Raw genomic sequence first — 22308 nt, 5'->3', positions numbered from 1 at the left:
TTTATAGAATCTTCACCGCCGGAAATTCTGTCTGAATTTTAAACCCTGCTGATTCACTTTCTCCAATTTCGTACTGTATCCGACAAGTTGTAAAGTAAGGGTATGGAATGTGTATTTTTCTAAAATTTGCAAAGAATGGGGTGGGATATTTTCTAACGGTGAATTCGGACCGTAAATCACTGTTTTTGTTACTCAACTCGGAACTGCTTTAGTTCGCAGATTTTTACGTACTTTTTACCACAAATATCTTTGCCATGTATCGCGAAGCATTACCCGTGGAAAGTCATTATATTTTCCACAGAGAACCTGGAATAAAGCCACTCTGTTAAACGGGTTCGTGTCACAATTCACATCGAAATAAAATCGAGAACACTGATGCTGCGCGATGTAGAGATAATTAGTTATATAACAGCGGAGAGGGTTAAAAAAATTTCGTATCTTAGCGATAGCCTTTGACCTCATAGACTGAGATTTTGCAACGATTTTATTGCAAAACGCTGTTTCTGACAACGATTATAATTCGGCAGACTACGTAATTTTTTAAAGATGATTATTGATGCAATTGCAAATATTTCAAGTTCACGACAAGTGCGTTCCAGAGCAGATACGCTGCAGCTTCGATTAATTGTATTTTTCATGTACTGTATAATTATAAATTTTCATATCGACGTGTTGAAATGTGTGGAAGCTTTTCATGCACGGTGCATAACGATAAGAAGAAATTATTCTTATATTAAATGAACGAAAAACAATTAGAGAAAAGTCGTTGAGATTTGTTATCAGTCAGTCGCGCTCAATCAAAGTCTCATAAAAATTAATGATAAAGTTTCGACAATTGTGCATTCGAAATACTTTCGATCAATTTTTCTTTGGACTCGTAAATTATTAAGCAGTGGGCAGCACGCTTTACGAACCAACTTAATTTCAACTCTAAACGATAAACACTGTCTCAGAATTATTTAGATCATTGGGTTGGTCAAACACGCGCGACACGAAAATAATATAAACTCTAAATGGATTCGGCAAGCCATTTATTTAAAAATATCGCTTAGACCAAGCTTATCGTCTCTGTTTTCGCAAACCGATTTCAGTCAATGAATGGGAATAAAATATATAGAGCGTGATGTTTGCTAGTAAACATTCTCGAAGTAAATAACTTCTCATAAGCATAAATGAGATACCGTAGTAAATAAAGAAAGCGCATTTTGTTCGTAAATTGGTCAATTAGTTTGCGTTACGATGGCAATTGGCCATTCATAAGATGGATTAACGCCTTGGTAGAACCGCAATCATCGGTGTTTACGCCCCTGCTGTAGTCTCGACGAACGCTTGTCTACATAGACGTGGACAAACAACGTTCGGAAAACAACAATACAAAATCAATGCGTAAAAAGAAAGAAACAACGAAGCAAACACATGAATTCATTCACCACTCTAGTCCAAAGTTGCCTTGATTCCGATTCGACCTGCTAAGTTCGAAAGACGTCATTCCTGTTTTCCCGGAGCGGTGCTCACTACGGTTTTTTTTTCTCTTCAGATCAGCTCGACTGTGGGATATCGACTAGCGATGAAATCTCGAGAGCCGTCTTATAAATATAAGCGCGCCGAGAGTACGCTCAGTTTGAGTCCTTAGTCGACTATTGTTGGTCCGTGTAGTGCAGTGCAGCTTTTACTCCGTTTTAGTGATGGATTTCTTGGTATACTTTTACTCCCTAATGGTATTAATTACCATGCAAGCTCCGGTAAGTATACCCATCTAGCATTATTAAGCAATGACCAAGAATCGGAGTTCTTCGTGAAATTTTATTTATTACGAGAACACCTTACACCCGCTCCTAAAAATTGTTTTACCATCGAATGCGAATTTAGCTTGAAAGAAAGAAATAGATGCATAAAAATGATCACTCCCTTAATGAAGATTGTGATCCTATTCTACATTAAGGTACTAAAATATTCGCAAACTATTCTTCATTGACTCTTATTTGAGCTGATATTTATTGTGAATTTTCATTCCGACAAAATTCCGAGTCATTGTACCCGAATACGTATCGCTCGAACTTCGTAAAAATATCGATTGGAGCAGTTTCTCAGAAAATCCTATTTTCATTGTTTTTTCGAATCGAAACATCCAGTTTAAAACTCGTTGGTTTCATTTTCTCTAATCTCATCTAAGCATGAGTTCTTCGCGTAAAAACAAGTTGTCAGAGTGAAATGAAAAATGAATTTTACCGCGAAATAGTAAAATTGCCTTTCACAATAAGTGGCAAAAACAAGTTAACCGGTCCCAAGATGACCTGGAGATTCCTCCTGCATTTATGCTAAAAACTGATTTCTTCTCAATGTAATATTTTTCGATTAAAATTTGAGAATTTACAGGCGATGAGTACCCGATACGGGCTTCCTTCGTCACGGCTAATTCCTGCTGGAACGGAAGATGAAACTAGTCAAGAAAATTCGGTGAAGAAATCGCTGGACTTGGATTGGAGAACAAATGTCGACGATGACGCCAGTCTGCTAATGCCAGCGGATCCGCTCGTCCCTGAAACTTTAGCAGAGGCAACAAGACCCAGCAAACCGAACCGACCCGCTCTTACCTGGTGGCCTTCAAAGGTCGATCGCTCGGATAACTCGAATGAAATCCAAAGAAAAGCAAGCTCTCAGTCCGTTGGTCTCGACATCGACCTCAAGCTCCGCCAAGACAAATCGAAGACTGCGACTTTTGAAGAGATCGAAACCAGGAATGCGAATATTTACAACCCTCTCTTGAACCTCGACCATTACCCGATAGCCACGAAAAAGTACACGGTCGTTGAGCTTGAAAACATGAACGCAAATCACTACAACCCTTATCTTGACTAGATGAACATCATGCGATACCTGTGATGTTGTATAATTGAGATTGAATTGGGTTTTCCGGGCCGAACATTGCGGTTCCATATTTAGTCGATTCAGTTATTATGAATTCCATCTCTTTTTGCACAGGAGAAAACGACGTTCCATGACTTTAGAAATGTACCATGCTCGTATCTACAACGGTTGTTACATCATACACGGTGTAATATATTACGGTGCTATCGAAGTTGGAATAGGACAGGAAAAGGGACTTGATATAAGAGAAATGATTTTTATTTTCAATTGAATACCGGTATTCAGGGGTGATTTTCGCGGTAAACTTGGCTAAACTCTGGTTCGGCTTGCACATCGTCGAGGCGCAAGACGGGGACCTCCCACGACGATACCTGCCTCGGTAGGACAATTGGTACGTAGGCGACAAGCGGACACCTGATCACTCGTAATTATGAATGTTGAAGCAGAGATTGAGTTACAAACGAGCGTTACTAAGCGCCATATGGACCGGCATCTCATTGCTTGCACAACGTCTAGTCGATACGTGCGGGCTTCGGGAGAGTATAATCGCAGCGAGATTAGATTAGAGCTTTGCTGTTTGCTGCAGGACAAAGAGTAAAAAACAGAAGCAAAAGAAAAACTGGATATCGTGTTATGTAAATGTGCAGGGGTCAAGTGCGACCGGCACAAGATATAGCGATAACTGAGAACTATGTGTAGGTGTTTAACAATAAGGTTACGGATATTACAGATTATAGATACGCGTGAACGCGAGGTGCGGATGGTTGAGAAACACGGTTATTGGGATTCCTATTACTGTTTATTTAAAAAACTGAAAAAAAGAAAACTTTTCTGCGAGAATAACAAACTTTTGGCTTATGTGACTAGTTGTAATACTCAGCGGCAATACTAACAGTAACGTGGCTTAGGATATTAATGAATCATTGTTACGGTCCATAACTATTGAATGTAAGTCTTAAGTATATAAACATAAAATATTATACATAATATAAAATATGCTATAAAGTACAAGTTATTTGATTTCAAACTTTCCTGCTCCCGATCAACGAACACCTTAGTAAAAACGTCGCTGTATGCGGAAACAAGAAATATAACGAAAACAAAATAGAGAATTGGTTTATCTAAAATATAATAATTTAACCTAATCGCTACGGTATATAAATTAATTTTGTATACAATATAATGGTCATAGTCTTTTGTGGAAGACGGTATGGCAGGATTTTTTGATTAGGAATATCCCGGTGCGAAATTCTCACGTGCAACCGTCATAATGCGACGTAAAATAAGTATATGCTATACTCTTGTCTGCAACGTTGCGCGAAAGGACTTGCCCAATCGCAAATAAAGTTACAGTTGACAGACGTACACCCGGCGTCTCGGATTCCGGCATATTCGGAATCCAACGAGTCGAGTGTGCGTCATGCATGTACACACGTGATTACAGGGTCTACTTCTAGAAATACGCAAGTGCGTGCCAAAATTGTTTTAGTTCGGCATATGCGAGTGTAAAGTTATAACAGAAACGATCGTTAAATCTAAGGTACGTGAGCAGCAAAAAAACAAAAACAAAAAATATGAAAATAATAAAAAAAAAAAAAAACGTCCTTCACTCGAGTAGAACAAATATTTTCTCAACCTTGAAAAGCTTCGCTTAACGTTTTCGCGAGTCTGGAATTTATTGAAATTCTGATTCTCGACAAATCGCACTCATACTGAACCGAAATACATCTTTGGAATTTCATGTTGAAGTGAGTTGTATTATTTGGATAACTGAAGAACGTAAAAACGGATGCACGTGATGTACAAATCAACGTGCATAAAATGGGTAAAAGGTCGGACCAAGTTTAAAGTTGATTAACTAAGATTGGAATAACTAGCCTGACAAGAAGTTCTGGTTTTATCTGTAGTTCAAGGTGATCGTATGAAACAAGTGAATTGAAGATCTACGATCTATTCAACCGGAGTTCAATTGAAGCCAAGAAATCTTTGATGATAATATAGTTGGATTTATGATATAAGTCATACTACGATAAGATGACGCAAGTAATTAAATGGTATTTAAGCCTCAGTTCATTGTGTTGTGTTCAAAAATTATCTACTATACATATGTAATTATGCATATATAGTTGTAGAGGTGAAAGTTGTACATAAGAAATTTTTTATGAAGAATAAAAGTCAATTCTACATGTTTCTTCAGAAAATCTTAACTCCAACTCGTTGGTCCCGAAAACAAGAAACATGTGTCTGAAACTGCGTTGGATATATCATATGCATGTAATATTTAGCGTTATTCGCTCTTCAAAACGCAAACTTCTTCTTCTTGGCAATAAACCGCGCCAACATTTGTGATGACGATGTGTAATTGAATACATCTTAGCAGGAGTAAGTTACTTTTAAGAATGCCTTTATCCAAGGTAAAATATTTTAAAACGGGATTTCCACACAGACCGGCTGAAATGATTTGTGGAGAAACAACCAGGATCAATTTCTGTCCAGACGCAATTTCCCTGAATTTGATTATTCGTTGATTAAATAAGGCACATTGTGTCTAAAGGCACAAAAATAGCAGTCTCTCGTTCACTTTTCTACTCGCACACATTCGCCTCTCTCTCTATCTGTATTTTTCGCACGCTCTGTAACGAGTTCAATGAGACGGAATACGGGCAATGTGTAGCGAACCATTACCAAAATGTACCGAAACTTAGATAATTTGATCGAGAACAAAGCTGCAGTCTTTCTCGCAGTTTCAATGAAGATACTAACCAGCCGTCGAAGGTTTCGGCACGCGGATTAACGCATCAACGGTCCAAAGATACGTCCTCCATGGCGGGGTGGTCGCCAAACTGTTGAAAACCGTTCTTAAAAATGCGTCCCCGGCTCGAACCGGCCTTAGTTTGATCGAGAAGCATTACGTTGTCTTCGAAGTCCTTCACCCACCTCGCGGTTTCGTTTCCAAAGTAAAATCTGATGGGCGCAGCGTTGTGGTAAACCTTTTTTACCCCCGAGTTACGGATTTCGACGCCGTCCGATGAGTGGTAAAACGACGATGTGCAAAAATCTTGCGAAAGGAATGGCTCTAGCTCGGAAACAATCTCAAGAAAGGTCGGCCTGTCGTTAGGTCTCCACTTGAAGCACCGTTCCATTATTTTGTAAATTATCTCAGGACAGTTTTTCGGTATTTCCACGGTCCCCTTGCGCAACACGTAGTTCAGCACCTCCTCGTTGGAGAATCCCTGATAGGGAATTTCGGCGAGGGTCAATATTTCGTATAGTACAACGCCGTACGACCAAACGTCAGAGTCAGAGGTGAAAACACCGTCGGATAAGTTCTCCGGCGCCATCCATCTAATCGGCAACAAACCCTTCTTGCCAATCTTGTAGTAATCCGTCTCATATATATCTCTGGCCATACCAAAGTCCCCGATCTTACAAACCAAATTCTTCGACACCATGCAATTTCTCGCCGCCAAATCTCTGTGAACGAATTTCTTCGACTCGAGGTAAGCCATGCCGTCTGCTATTTCTGCGGCCATTCTGCATATGCGTGAAAAATTCGGCACCAACTGGGTGTCTCGTGTCTTTCTCAGATACGTTTTAAGGTCACCGTTCTCCATCAGTTCCATTATAACGAACGGCGGACTACCAACTGAGACGACACCGAGCAGTTTGATTATGTGGAAGGTGGAGAAATTCTTCATGACCGATGCCTCGTTCAGAAATTCGTTTTGTTCGCGATAATTAGCCGTTACCGATATCGTTTTTATCGCAACGTTCCTCGTGCCGTTTAAGACGCCGCGGTAAACCATTCCAAAATTACCCAACCCGAGTTCCTCCATTATCTCAACGTCCTCTCGCGGCACTTCCCACTCGTCCAGGACGTATTTCGTCTCAATGTAGTCCGGATTCACACTGGCTATCAATCTGATCTGTTTCATTTTGTACTGTCGCCGTTTCCACACGAGATACAAGACAAATGCCACCAGTACAGCGACTACGGCAAAGCAAAGCCCTATTATCACACCCATCGAGCTATGGTCCTGGACTCCAATGAGGAACTCGAAAAATTCCGAAAAGTTTCCGTCGCCGGCGAGCGACATTGATTGGACCCTGACGCTGTACTTCCCCGGATTCAGATTGACCAATGTGAACGTGTTGCGTTTTTCGCGCGCCTCCTTGTTCGTAACGCACTCTTCGGCTTTCTTCACATCTCTAACCTCGAGGTTCGTGTACTCGATCTTGTAGGCGACCGTCAATCCGTTTGGTTCGACTACCGGATCCCAAGAGATCGTTACTATCGTGTTATTCGAAATGGCCACGTTGACGTTGCGCACGTCGTCGGCGGACTGCCTCTTCAAGGTCCTGGCGCTCGTGTATTCGACCAGCGAACACTGCTCCGCGTCGTTCTCAAGCTTCATACCACAGGCGGCGAGGGAAATAGTGTAAGTCGAATAATGCTTCAGGTTCTTCACGAGGTAGGAATTGTTTTCGCCGGTTACGTTGAACGAAAAGACCTCGTACGCACCCCGGACAATGACTGGCTTCTGATAGCTCACGCTCGACGTTCTGCAGAAGCTCTGCTTGCCGGGTACGTAACGGCTGAGACTGATGTCCTCGTTGCACGTGATCGCGAACTTCATCGGAGGCGCAGGCTTAGACTCGACCACGTCTTTTTTGCAGCACGACCTAGTGGTGTTCTTAAAATGACCGCTCCGCGTTGCCACGTCAACGTCCGATTTCTCCGTCACCAAGTCCACTGCCACTTTCTCCGTCACCTCGACACCGAGCTCATCTTCGATGTGCGCCTCGTCGACGAGACCGTATTCGCAGTAGTTTCGCTCCTCGAGCAGCTCGGGATCGTCTCTTATCACGAATCCAGACAAAATGTAATACTCTATCGGACCGTTTGGGAACTCTGGCAGACCCCATCGCACCATGATTTCGGTGTCGCTTGACGGAACCGAGGACAAGTTCGTCGGGGGTGACGGTACGTCGCTTCGAGTACGGAAAAAAATTATCTCTGACTGACCAATCGGACTCGCGAAGGAGCCCTCGTTCCCCAGAGTGTAAGTCTTCACGTATACCGCGTAACGGGTGTACGGCTTCAGGTCAGTTATCAGTTTCGCAACTTTCGGCGAATTTCTTTCGGATATTGAGGGGTCAACGTCCACTGCCTGCCAGGTGTTGTTACCGCAAAAATTCGAGTCGAATACGGTCTCGTCCGTATTTTCGGTTGCTATGTAGTTCAAAATGTAGCCCAGAACATGCTGACCGCTGGACGGCTCGTAGCTCTTCCATTCAACTTGAGCAAAGTCCGGTCCGGTTTCCCTCACGGTTATGTTTATGTTACCATTGTCGCAGGCGACTTTATCGCCGTTCGACTCCGGGTCAACGTCCGCCTTGGAAAAATTCTGTATATCGACCATGCGTCCGAGTTCTTCGATCTTCGAAAAACAGAGCTTGGGGTTGTAGTGGAAGAACATCCTGCCCTTTTGAACCGTGATATTTTGATCCTTCGGGAACAAATAGGACAAGTTCGGATTGTCCAGTATCGTCAGACTGGAGTTGTTGCTGTCCAATGGGTCACCCTTGATCACTCGTAATTTTTTAAAAAATGACAGCGAAGTGATCGGAAACGAATGCGTCACCTTGAGGTACCCGGTGATCTCTTCGACCGAACCGAACGACTTGGCAAGCTCGGCCATTAGGTTTGGATTGTTGTTTTGTATGTGAATCTCAAGACCCCCCTGAACGACATCGACCCCTTCGTAACGCTGAGCGTCGGCCATATTTCGGATAGTTCCTCCAGCCAATATTCGACGACAAGGTCCGGCGCATTTTCGGCACGTCGCGGTCTGCAAAAATCGGGACTATATGAGAAGTATACTCAAGGATTGAGAGCCAGGAAAATCCTGCATTGCGATAATGAAAGGATCAAGCATAAACACCGATCGTTGTCAACGAATATAAACTTACATTATTTTTCGGGTCGACGGCGTCCTCGTACCCCTTGGGGCATTGCTGGATGCAGGAATGGTTGAAGGGACGAAACACGGGCTGCTCGTGTATGGCGTATTCGTTTCGTGGTAGGACCACTTTCATCGTCAAGCATTCGTGTTGAGTGATGCATCTCCTCATCAAGTAACCGTACCTGTGCGTACATACGGAAGAAAATAACAGGTAGTAGAGTTTACGATTCCACGAAAAGTGTTACAGTGCATTACTCTGCCTGTGTTCAAGTGGAATAATCATCTTACAGGTGCGCCGGGCATGTTCGGACGCATCTTCCGTCGTGACGGAAATGCTTACAAACGTAACAGTCCGTATCCTTGGGTCCGTGGCACCATCCCAAACACTCCGAGTGGCACTGGGGCTTCTCCGTGAGCTGACAATGTTTCGACGTCCAACAATAGCCGAGGTTGCATTGTGAACAACCTGCGTGATGGTTAAACGGGAAAGAAAGAGACCATGAAACACAGTGTTATCGACGATCCGGAGGATTAACGTATCGACATTTTTTTATAATTATATATCTTTCAACGAACCGGGACAAGTGGAGTCTCCATTTTGCTTGATAAATATGTCACCGGCAACAACGATCAGCGACCAGTTGATAGTTTTCACGAAGCAGAGACTCGGGTTATTCTCGATGATCACTCCTCCTCTCGTTATCTCCGTTAGATTCCTAAGACCGAGCTGAAGCATATTATAGGTATGAGAATTTGTTATTCAATTGAATAAAAGCGAGAGAGGTCAGGCGCCAACTTCAACCAAGGGTCAATTGGTTCAAGCTGGTTAACCTTGCCGTCAATTGACCTCAATACGGGTTATTGTCTACGAAGTTCAGGTCCTTTGATTCCTTGTGTGTGGGAAGCAGAATTCATATTAGAATTAAAGACGCCATTTCACGAGCACAACGTACCATGAAAAACGTACGATGAATACATTATCAAGTCAACGATTTTTAGTCGAATCCAATCATCGAACAGGTAGGTTCTATTTTTCCTCTAATCGGTTATGTTGACAAAAAAGTTAAAAGTCAACCCGTTGGATATTTCAAATGCGTGATAAATATCGAAAGTTGTTATTTATTAGTCTTAATAGATTGAACGAGTCTTGGAAATTGCAAATGAGACCTTCCATTCTGAATGTCAGAATGATGCATGCAACCGTTGATATTTTCTTTTTTAAAGTGATTTTGCACAAGCAAATCTCAATTTCACATTGTTGAATTTTATTTATCTCTCTTCCTACCGACAGAATTCAACGCAATAAAACTATTTGAAAGGAAAAATAAGATAAACTATCTGGGGCACGTCCCGCTTTCAACAAACGCACCTAGCGCAACCCACCTTTATGGGTCGGTCAGGTTATTCTTCATGCGCAGCTATTACCGACTTTTTTTATGCTCTGCGTGTACAGTCGTTTAATATCACACTCGGTACACAGTATGTAAATATTATTTCAAACGTCGGAATAATATTTATTCTACAGGTACGAATTGACTTTTTATTAATATTCGATTTGTCATCATAGTGTTCATCGAGAAACTAATTAGCACTTCGGTCTTTTAACAAAGTGTTATACTATTTTCATCTAAACCAAAAATTACTCCACATTGTTTTTTTGTTTTTCGGGTTATTAGTTTCGTTATTTTTTTTTTTTTTTGTTTTTTTTTCGAAGATGTCAAACATGTCGCACAAAAGACGACGGTGAATTACCAATATTGGCAACAATTTCAAGTTCAAGATCGATCAATCAAAAATTCATGCTTTTCCTTACTTATACACGTATGCAAGATCACAATGTTCACTTATTTTGCATCAAATTGGGATATTTTAAAATGAACTGGACCTTATGTCGGTCTCGTTCGTAATATATTATTCAGAAACTTATACGAAAACACAGTTATAGTGCTGAGAAATGAAATTTTGCTGTTTTCGCATCCGGGCTTGGAACCGTAATTAGCAGGGTTGTTACATTTTTTTTTTTCGTCCTTTTTCTATATGTTTTTCTAATTTCTTTTTATTCATTTATGATTGGTTCAATGTGATAGTTTTTATACGCTCCCAATAAAATAAAGCCGGTTTTTGAACCATCGAGAAAATATCTGTTTGTGCGGATTAGAGAATCGAGAAATAATTAAATTTCATTCAGGCTTTTCATTCCATTCCTATTACTTCAGCACTCACTAAATCACCAAGTCAGTTGTCAGTCAGTGACTTAGTAAGTACCTACCTAAGTAATATGAATCTACTGGAAAAATTCAGGAAATGAACTATTCGTCACCCTCTCCGAAGGAAGAGCATATTTCGGATTCATCAGTTTTCTGGAAAAATCTGAAACGAAAAATGACTATTTTCCATTTCTCGAATCCGTACGAATACTGCCTTCGTGGTTCAAAATACGACTTTTTTTTTTACTGACAGTACATAAAGTATCATATTGAACCAACCAGATATAGATAATAATCCGAAAAAAGTACAAAAAAAAAAAAAAAGGAAAAGATGGAAAAAAAGAAACGAACCAACTCTGCCTACGACGATTTGTTTCGGCAAAATAGCGATGTAACAGATCAACTCAAGATATTATTTCGCACTCGTTACCTTCTCATTTCACTCGCCACTTAGAAGCATCCTCAGATATGTAGGTACGCGCATTTGCGTATTGTCTACCTAATGTCTCAAAACCATATCTGTGTATCATCCATTATGTATTCTTCCAGCCTCTGTAAAACCTCAGTTGTCTTTCTGATTTCTAGCAATACGGTTCGTGTCGTGTGCGTAAATAAAGTACATCTTTTGTTCGTTAATCATCAAATACCTTTAATGATCATCCCGATTCACTCACTCCTGTCTTTTGTCAGTAATTCCTGGATCCCACGTCAATGATCCAGTATTTATCGATATCTCTGCAAACAGTTTTTGGTCCCTCGAGCCGGATCAGTCGCCAATCGAGTAGAATCTTTCGAAACTTCCCGATTTACGGGAAGATGAATCGGCTAGCGAGTGACACCGAACCATCTTGCATCAAGTGTCGTGTAAATCCACGTCTATCAAAATGTCGGTGAAGACTGTCGTTAAAAATTATTCCTGTCCGTTAAATTCAAACGTACGGTAAATTCCTCTGCAGTGTGACCATGACTAGACTCGGTGCGTAAACAACACCGATGTGTGTATCGCGACGCGCAACTATCAGTGTGTTCGTATCTCGTTCTTGAAAACTTCGTTCATCGAAGAGCTCCCCAAGCCACGACTGAAGATGCAGCATCGAAACAACGTCTACCGCGTATCGAATTTCCTACTTTCTCGGGCAATTACTCAGACGGGAAGTCTTTCCACGACCTCTTCACGTAAATAGTTTGCGAAAATACACACATCTTAGACGTGGAAAATTTGCATTACCTCAAAACAAGTCTGACTGGCGAGCTGTCGCAACTCATCAGAAACATCGCTCTCATCTCGGAAAACTTCCCTCGAGCTTGGAAAACCCTCGAATCACGGTACGAAAACAAACGACTTTTGACCGATTCTCATTTCCCGACACTTTTTCAGATTCCTCGCGTCGCGAAAAAATCATCCTCGAAACTCAAGAGCTTACACAGTAATCCTTGCGTAGCTCTTGGTCCGAGAATCATTGGAATCACATCATCGTGCAAATGACGATTCGCAAGCTCGACCCAGGATCTCTCGAAGAGTGGAAAAAACGTGTCACCAAGATACTCGAGCACAAGCTCGAAGCCGTGGAACAAGCTCGTAATCAGACCTCGACAAGTAAACCGCACTTGTCGCAGGAAAGGTCAAACCCTCAGCCGACAAGGTCACATACAACACAATCAAAAGAACAATCGTGCGTCCGTTGAAAAGGCAATCGTTAGATCGCGTTTTGTTCGACCTTTCGCGACAAATATCTTGATCAAAGGAAATGGTTTCTTCGAAAAAGCTCTGCTTTAACTCTCTCGGTCTGTATCAGCAACAAGACTGTCTATCTCAGGTAAGCAGCCACGCAGCTTAGCTCACACCATAGACCATACGCTAGATCCATGGCTTACACCCATCAAACATAATCGCGGAACGGAAATCCAAGAGTTCAAGCGCGCTCGTTGGCATCGCATGTCGGTTTCCGAAAACCCCGCCGATCTCACGTCTCGCGGTGCATTTGCAGAACAACTACAGAATTCAGTCGATTTGGACGTTCGGACGATCCGGATGCTGAAGCGAAATCGGTCAAAGTACAGAAGAAATTGGAAAAAAAAAAAAAAAGAAGACACGAAACAACTCTGCCAATGACGGTTCCAATTCCGGATGCGAAAAGAGCAAGATTTCATTTCTAAGCACTATAACTTTGCGTATTTGTACAGGTTTCTCAATAATACATTACGAACGAGAACGACATAAACTTCGGTTCGTTTCAAAATATCCCAATTTGATGCAAAATAAGTGAAAATTCGATCTTACGTACGTGTATGAGTAGGGAAAAAGCATGAATCTAAAGCTTTTTCCGAAGCTGAAGATCTTAGCTTTTCGGATGCGGCAAAGAATTTTCTGTACTCACACGCGTACCCACAATAACTTTTCCACACCCCGCGGCCAGTAAATATCGATTTTCAAAGATTTTCCATTTTCAATCCACCCAACTTAGGATCCATGCTAACGGACTTGTCATTAATATTCCACGAGCCGATCAGTTTATAAATTACCTCTTGCAAATTGCGCATTTCGTAGACCATGAGTGCGTAGTCGGTCATCAATGTTTGTCCCCTGATGACCTCGAGGTTGGGAAACAGGTTGGTAAGGCTCTTCAGTCCGTTCACCCTGTAGAACATGAGGTAGCCGGTGATCTCCCTGAGCTTTGGAAAAGTCATATTTTCGAACAAGTTTTCTTCCGATCGTTCGATCAGTACGATCTGAAGAAATCCTTCGATGATCTCGCAGTCCTTCAGTGTGTTGAAATTTTCCACCTTGTTCCTTATGTCCATAGACGGGCAAATACCGTCGACCACTCTGACCGTACTGTTTTTCGTTGGCCAGTACTTCCCGCGTTTCCGGTCCTTCGACTTCCCGTTAGACGGCGGCATATTCAACGGTGTCGATTCGTGGGAATTCTTCGACAAGGCGACGACAGGTTTCGTTTTATCCTCGTCCGTGGATCTCGGACCGATCAATTTCCTCGATTCGGAATCAACCGAGTATTCGTTGTTCCGGCTCGTCGCGTTTTCGAACTCCGAGTCGTTGGAATCGATTATTCTTCGATCACGGGCAAAATCGATCACGCTCGATTTCCCACCCTCGTCGAGACCAGGCACGAGGTACTTTTCGTACGGCGTTTTGTCACGTTGCTTCGGCACCGATTTCGTCTTCCGGATATCGCCATCTTTCTCCTCGCTGCACAACACCGAGCCCAGAACGAAAAACAGGACGACCAATCTTTTCGACTTCATGATTACCGTTTTTCATCGGTATCGGTTTCTCCTTTCACCTCTTATTCAAATAATCATACACCGTAAATTTTACACACCCACTACCGCCGTGTCTCATAACCAATGGCGACAACCGATTTGTTGATATTTCACTTTATTTCTCTCGCGCCAAGTCAACCTTGACTCTTTCTTCAACAACTTATTATTTTTTATTTTTTTTACAATTTTTTATACAATAACACGCAGTGCGTAATGTTTAAATTGCACTGTTTATAATTTACGATCGTTTTTTTTTTTTTTTTGTAAAGCACAATTAGCTATCTAATTTCTTCAATTATTTCTAATTGTATTTGTTCTTTGTTTCACCTGTAGTCAATTGTTTCACTATTATTTGTGTGTTTTTTTTATTGATTCGACACCTATATTTCTTTTATCAAATTTATAACCGTATGCACGACCGTCGAACTTGGAGTTGTTCTCCGAAACGTAATCATTCACCAAGGCCGCAGGACGCCTGTGTTCGATTATCCTCCGACCTGTGAACCGAACAAGAAAACGGTAATTATTACGCAGAAAAATAATGGGCATAAAACGTGTGGGTACGGGAAAAATCAAATTTTTCCAAAGACGGATTTTCGTTTATAGAGCTGTAACGGAGAAAAAAAAATATCTTTAAACTCGAAACAGTTAAATTATACGTACAGCGTTCTCCGTCTAAGCTGCGGATCCATATAAAGTATACGACATATATTTGAACTCAAATAAATATCCTTGACCGGATCGTTCAACCGCACCGTCATTTTTAAGACACATTCTCCTATAGCGTACGATTTGTTATACCGAGAAAGAAATTTATATCTGTATACACAACGATAAGTGAAAACATCTTCCGAGAATTACTCAATCACGCAGCCAATGACTTAATGTTGAGCATACGTTAAGAATACACGTCGTTAATGCACACCTTACTCGCACCTGTCCGTGTACATGCACATAAAAATACGGATTACTTTTGCAGGAAAAATTATACAGCTGTTTTCGCGCAGCGAGGCGATGACTAATGCCTGTCGAACGGTCGCGTGGTCTCTAATGATTCGTGAGTTTCATAGAGTGATTTGTCGTAGAAAGGGGGGGGGGGGGGGGGGGGGGGGGTGGATGACGAAAATAAACGGGAAAGAAGAACATTGTAAGTGAATCGGGAGCACATTTAGGATCGAATGTAATACAGCCAGAGAAAGATTCAATTTGTCGAAATAATGACAACAGGAATGTCGAAAAAATGCTAAACTTGCTCCAAACAACATAACGATTAAATGTCGGACGATGATGAAATAGCACTCGGTGACGCGGGCGTCCGCGAATATTGCGTAGAATTTTTATCCCCTTCTTCTTCTACTTTTTTTTACGACCCATTACTCACACGCGCCTGTATGCACACATATATACGTATATATATATAATACACACACGTGTACGTATATATCCAAATGTAGCCAAACACAGTTTGTTCTAGGAATGTCTCAAGTTTAGTAGTAGGAACGTGTGTTACAAAGTATATAACCGGATTTGAGAAGACGGGGTCAATGTAACAAAAGAAGAATGAAAAAATATGAGCACACGCTGTACGCAAAAATTTTCCTATTCTTCGTAAGTTTTCCCTCATTCTTCGATAAATTTTACTACATGGATCACGCGAGGGAAATTTCTAATCTTGTTCCGTTCGCTGTATCAGCTGCGGTAACTTTTTTTAACTGTGACCGGAAAATATAGTATAACGACTGTATTATTTTTTAATTAATTACGCGGTGAGATTCGGGTGATAAATAAAGTAAATTAAACAACCGTAATGTTTGACGTTCCTCTGTAACACCAGGAAACGTCCTCCTGTATCGACGCCTGTGATCAAACTAAATAATTTCTTGTACCAAATCTTGTTATATAAATCCAGGAATATTCAAGCCGTTATTGTAACGATACCCGTTTCACCAGACGGTTATTTCGCACGATGTTGATTTTTATCACGTTCTATAAGCAGCCGATTGAATAATAAGAGAGGAAAAATAATGAGATAATGAAATTAAACGAATTACGAGTGCGAAGAGTTTCTTCTTACCGTACTTCTAATGTTAACGGTTAAGCGAAGCGGTAAAACGCGAATTGCGGTCTTCGAATAAATACGAATTAACAACATGTTATTTTCGATGCTCGATTATGGACTCCGTAGCTTATATATACGGCGTTAGAAAATATTTGTCAAGCGGTGCGAACACGCGTTAAAGAATTAACATTCTCTAACGAGAGTTCAATTCGTCCATATGGCGGCGAGGAGACAGGCAGTCAGTCGGTCAGTCATTCAGTCAGTCAGTTAGTCAGCCAGGAAAGTAAGTAGATACAATAAATTACGTTATACGTGTAGCAATATGAAAAGGACGCCGTGCAGTTGCAACAGCTTAGGAAAAAATATCCCCGACGTGGTGTTAATGATGATAATTTAACGTCGTTTAACAACAATCTCAGAAGCGTTTAAATGTGCCCGTTATCGGACGAGAGAAAATTCCAGCAAACTGACCGATGATAATAACTCAATTATTGGTATACCGATTGTGAAACGCTGCGTCATAAGTTGAGGGAGAGAGAAAGAGAGAAAATAAAAAAGGAAATAAGATAAAAAGACGTACGTCAATCCGTTGTTAATTACAACAAGACCTTGGAAATATACAATATGCCAGGTTCGGATTATCACATGTTTGAATTTAGAGTAGCAGCCAAATCGTTGTTCCAGCCGCGTTGCTGGTCATCGAAGAGAAGAGAAATCACCGTTGGAGAGTCAAGTCTGGCAGTCAGTCCGATTGTTCGGGGTTATAACTGCGTCGCGATATTATTAATTAACGTTTTATCTCGTGGCCGTGACACATGCGTGCAGAGAACTGACAAGTTCACGTCGTATTTATTACACGCTACGTGTAACGGTGAGTGCCATGTAGTATAATACAAACTACGAGTGTACACTGCACGAATGTAAAATGCACGCTGAGGAATACTGATAAACCGCGATTATTCGATTGTACGAAACAGTTAAGAATTGTTTTATTTCGCCTGGAAATAAACGTTATGTATTCGACTCGGCAGCAAATGAAAAGTAAACAAGTTACGTCGCGTCGTAAACTTCAAGAGAGTTTTACTGATTTGCCGATACTGTTCAATTATACAACAGTATATATAATGTCGTTTTTATCGTTTCGTAGAAATGTTGAGGGACTGTTTCGAGCAGAACAAATATTTCTCGTGTCGATCTGAGACTAATTCAAGTTGGTGACGTGAATGTATTTCAATTAAATTATTGTCACAAAAGTCACTGCCTCGCAATTTTAGAGGTGAACTTTGAAAGAGAATTGTGTGATTTTCAATATGTAAGAGCGTATTTTGCTTTATTACGATCAACCGAATCTCGACAAGTATATTATATAAAGTTGCGAAACAATCATTTTTCGTTCTTATTTATTGACTTTAGAAAATTCAACAGCACGCGAAATCAAAACATTACACGGCGAATGAAATTTTCCCCCTTGGTGCAATCGTAGCTGTACTACTGCGAATTTCTGTGGAAATACGACAACAATACGACTGACTGCTGTTCGATCGTTCCATGAAACGGCGAAATTTCAATTTGAACAAGTGTTCAAAATAAAAGAAAAAACAAAAAGGACAAAAAATAATAATTTCTCGTCTTTTATTCTCCACCTTCGAAGGAGTTTGTTTAAAAATAAAAAAATGCAAACCGGACGGCATGCGAGTATGTACGTACAGTACATACGGACCCATTTTTCGCCGACGTATCGGCGAGTAAATAAACCGGCGACTGTATATAATCGGTATAATATACTGTCCTCGTCGCGATAAGAATAGACAAGCGGTCCTCAATTTCCGGAAGCGATTAACTACGTCGCTTTTGAGCGTGGTGTCACGTGAGCGACGTAGGAGTTTTTACGAGAATCCATCTCATTCTTTCACAAGATACCGATTCGATTTGAAATTGTTTGCGATATGATCGTGTCGACGACCGGAAGTGCGATGTGATCGGTCGGAATACCGATAAATTATCATACGACTAATTTCAAACGATCTCATAATTAGCGAATAGTATATTGTGTAACATAGAGGCAAATACGGTCGTTTAGGACCGAGCGTAAGTTTGCGATACGAGTAGTGGGTGAGCCGAAGACGAATATTGCAAATACGCGCAGCGAAAAGATCGTTGCCTCATTGTTGCACACAATTCTTTACATAACAAGAGTATGTTACGCGTTTTTTCACCAAGCACGAAATTGAGGTTAGGGTCGCGTCATGTTACATTTGTTCGTGACGACGCATGCGCGCGGTAAAGAAAATACCATTTCTAACTCCTAAGACCCAGTAGTCGTCTTTACTGTACTCCGCGCATGCGCATTCGCCGACTCACTCTATCGTCATACAAACGAATAAATTGTGTACTACAGAAAACAGGCATGTAAAAACGCGTAAAACATGCCTGCGTTGCATAAACAAACATGCGACAAAAAATCTCGTAATTTTTAATTCAGCCAACCACAGCACGGATCGTTTCACACCGAATCCCGTATCGATTACAAACCCGGCCAAATATTTCACGCTTGAGGCCGCTCTAAAAAAAAAAAAAAAAACACACCCCAAAATCCGTGGTAGCGTTACATACATAAATTCTCGACTCGCAAAAGAGACAAGACGTCGCGGTGCGCGCGTCGGAAGCTTTCTGGGTCTCTCGAGCGTTGGTTATATTTTAATATTGCGTAGTAGGGATCTCTCGTACTCTCTCGTAGCGAGACAGACGGGCGTGTATAGAGGATGGAAGGTGTGCGACGTGAATGAGTTGCGTCACGAGAGGCGACAGGCAGGCAAAGCAGGCCTTCTCTCTCATCGCAGTTGCTGCTGCTGCCGCTGCTGTTTGCGGCCTGTCGGCGTGGCGGCGCTGCCTTCGTCGCCTAGAAGAGTCGATCCAAACTCTCTCTCCCCTCCTCCCTCCCCCCTCCGACCCTGTCTCTTTCACTCTCTCTGTCTCTCTCGCTCTCCCGCCGCGTACGCATGCAGTCACGCACGCACGCACGCTCTATAGCCGCTGTTTACTCGGCGGCGGTTGGCCCGTTTTCACCGCTCTTTGTTTACAAGTTGGAAAACTATTTTCACATTACAAAGTTCGACGATTGTCTTTGCACGCCTGGGTATATAAGAAATTGCTTTCCGCGTTCCGCACGTGTACAATAACTTATTCATGCGTACGTATGCACAATGTAGGTACACACACACACACACACATGATTGTGTAAAGGTAAAATTTTAATTTCTTTTTTCTTTTTTCTTCAATTCACCGCTTACTATTAAGATAGTAGACGATACTGTTCATCCTCACACGTGTGTAATATCTCGACTCGCGTAAGTATAATAATGCGCGTTCTTTTCACCGTCTAGCGTCGATCGTTTCCTATTATCGGTGATGTGATATTGAGACGGATTCTTCTTTCTTTTTTTTTTTTTTTTTCCACACATAGATACCTGTGGTCTGTACTCCTCTATCCTCCCCTACCGTATGTAGAACTATTTTTAAACAGCCTTAGTTATAGTGATCCTCAAAACTTGTTTCCTACCTAGCAATAAAGGATTGTTGTTATTCGTTTTTTATCCCGTGGTTCTTGGCGCATTTGTTTCCTTTTTCTTTTTTTTTTATTTCGTTCTCCTCTTACGAGTCTTGCGTTGTTTGTTTGTTTGTTTTATTGATTTGCAAAAATAACGATCGAGTGGGGGTGAAAGAAACGAGAAAGAAAAGACACGCACAGACGCACGCAGGACAGGGTGAATCCGGATGTTTGTTTTTCGCCAAATTGAATACTTCGCGCATTATATACATGAAAGATTAGAGAGCTAGTCTCGCGTACGATGTATAATGTCCCACGTGTTGATCATTCGAGAGGCACACGCACGGCACAACACAAGAATGAATCAATACGATGCGCGCGGAGGTGAGGAAGAAGAAAGAAAAATTGGAAAACGGACAAAAGAAGAAGAAAGGAAAACGCTTGGCGTCGCGTCGCCACCGCATCCGAAGGCGATGTGCAGCAGCCCGTCGTTGCGTCAACCTTTAAGCGAATATCCGTCGTGTCATCGGTTTATGTTTCACCTTACCCAATCAACTCTTTCGATTCCCAACATCCACACACTTGTCGTACACGCCTCGTCCTCTTCTTTCTCTCTTCGTTATCGATCAATTTCACCGCGTGCAACTTCACCACACCGACGCAGAGATTTGCGGAACTACGACAAACAACACAACGCACAACCGTCCCTCGGACGTACTCCAATAAATATGAAAAATTATTTCCAACAGCGGTCAATTCGATCACTCGCACGAATTCGGGGGAGGGGGACTAGACGAAAAGAACTACCGTACTCTAGTAGGTAAAACTCCGCGAAAACCGCCCCTGCCGAAATCGAGGCGAACGTTACACACGCCGCCGCTTGCTTTCAGCGCTCGTCCGATCCGGCGCCTCGTTGAAAACACTCGCTGGTTGAAATCCTCGGTTCGTTGGCGCGCAACGCGGACCGTCGCTTTGCTCGGCGGTTGGCGAGAATCTAACACGGCCACACTGCGAATACTACGGAGCGGAGTCAGCTGGCGGCGGCGTTGCCTCCGGCATTGTCGTAGCACCCGATGGAACATCCGGCTAGACCTAATCTCTCTCCCCCCCCACCTTCCGTATCTCCTCTCCCACCACCCCCCTCGCCGGCGTCCTCTCCCCCCTCCCCGGCCGTCGCCGCCGACTCCCATAGTCGTAGTTGCGCCTCGGCTGTGTTATTTTTTTTTTATTTTCAATTTTTTTTTTTATTTATTTATTTTTTTTTTCATCATGTACTCCGTCTCGTTTCCTCCTTCCTTCCTCATCCAGACCGTAAAGGCGAAATGCAAATATTTTTGAATTCATTGACGATCGATCCAACGAGAGATAGCCTCACCCACGAAAACTATACGTACATGTATGTACGTGCATATGCGAGTCCGATTTGTATTTCTTGATTCCCGAGCTATTCGCTACTAAAGGGGGAGGGAATAACATATCGGCAGATAGTCATGGTCTTGCTTGTGTCTTCTTGTTGGCACGTTCTAGCGACCGATGGAATTGTTTATTGTTAGATAAGCGGATGTCGGTATATAATATATACGAATATATGTGTATATTTCTTTTTCTTTTTTTTTTTCTTAAACATACGTATGTATCGTAACGATATTTCTCTGTTAGTTACCACCAGTCGAAGACTACCGCCGTCGACACTGCGGCGCGATTCCCCAATTAGACTCACGCCAATTAAACAATCGGAAGAGAAGATCGTTGAGCACAGAAAGCTTACGCTTTAATTTTTAGATAATAAAGTTTTATAACGTGTGGTATTGCCAGTAAATAAATAAATCGATTCGAGTCCAAGGTATTTAACAGAGATAGCTCGATGTACGATGGAAATTTCAGAAGCAGTTTTTGGAGAGAAAATTACCAGAAAAGTAGAGAAACTAATATAAAACGGAGAGAAAATACTTATTCGTTAGCTACCGGGCTGCTCGGGAGTTCAAATTTAATAAGCAGAAACCACAGAGTCACACGGTGACGAAACCCGGAGCGTGATTTGCAAAGATACTGGCGTCATACGGTGCAATGCAACCAAAGAAATAATCAAGATACGAGAGAAATAAAAATTCCTACAACTTCGTAACGATCCGATTACGGCAGAGGCGAAACCCTTGCCTCACACGGTGACCAAGGCAATCGTAGACTTTATTTCAAATTAAACTTAACGATAGCGCGAAAACGGCAGAAAAAAACGGAAGGAAGGAAGGAAGAGAAGCTAAAACTGTAGAACAGGACCAACTCAGGATCACCAGGACTGCCGTTGGTTCTCCGATGGTACCGTCGAGTTCGTTGTCGTATTTGATACCTCGTTTCTTGCGCCGAGTTGCGAAATACCAA

General features: G+C 41.9%; 2 protein-coding genes across 7 annotated transcripts; one reads left to right on the top strand and one right to left on the bottom strand.

The window, feature by feature from the left end:
* Nucleotides 1–1582: 1582 nt before the first annotated feature.
* LOC107223259 lies at nt 1583–3876 on the top strand. 2 transcript variants are annotated; one of them, XM_015662882.2, is made up of 2 exons: nt 1583–1742; nt 2368–3876. In XM_015662882.2, the coding sequence occupies exons 1-2, from the start codon at nt 1686–1688 to the stop codon at nt 2857–2859; spliced, it is 549 nt and encodes a 182-aa protein (XP_015518368.2). In that variant the 5' UTR covers nt 1583–1685; the 3' UTR covers nt 2860–3876. The 2 variants fall into 2 exon arrangements, with proteins under 2 accessions (XP_015518368.2, XP_015518369.2); XM_015662883.2 differs by having other exon boundaries at nt 1587–1742; nt 2377–3876.
* On the bottom strand, nt 2987–21665 carry LOC107223249 (insulin-like receptor). Of its 5 annotated transcripts, XM_046743487.1 has the most exons (7): nt 20477–20978; nt 14987–15101; nt 13565–14820; nt 9411–9561; nt 9123–9300; nt 8842–9016; nt 2987–8720 (listed from the first exon to the last, which is right to left on the bottom strand). In XM_046743487.1, exons 3-7 carry the CDS (start codon nt 14303–14305, stop codon nt 5667–5669), a joined length of 4299 nt encoding a protein of 1432 aa, XP_046599443.1. In that variant the 5' UTR covers nt 14306–14820; nt 14987–15101; nt 20477–20978; the 3' UTR covers nt 2987–5666. The 5 variants fall into 5 exon arrangements, with proteins under 5 accessions (XP_046599443.1, XP_046599447.1, XP_015518357.1 ...); XM_046743491.1 differs by lacking the exons at nt 14987–15101; nt 20477–20978 and adding an exon at nt 21661–21665 and having other exon boundaries at nt 13565–13866; XM_015662871.2 differs by lacking the exon at nt 14987–15101.
* Between the last annotated feature and the right edge of the window lie 643 nt (nt 21666–22308).

This window comes from Neodiprion lecontei, chromosome 6, assembly GCF_021901455.1.
Source record: "Neodiprion lecontei isolate iyNeoLeco1 chromosome 6, iyNeoLeco1.1, whole genome shotgun sequence".
Classification (NCBI taxonomy): domain Eukaryota; kingdom Metazoa; phylum Arthropoda; class Insecta; order Hymenoptera; family Diprionidae; genus Neodiprion; species Neodiprion lecontei.
This window is presented reverse-complemented; position numbering and strand designations above follow the sequence as displayed.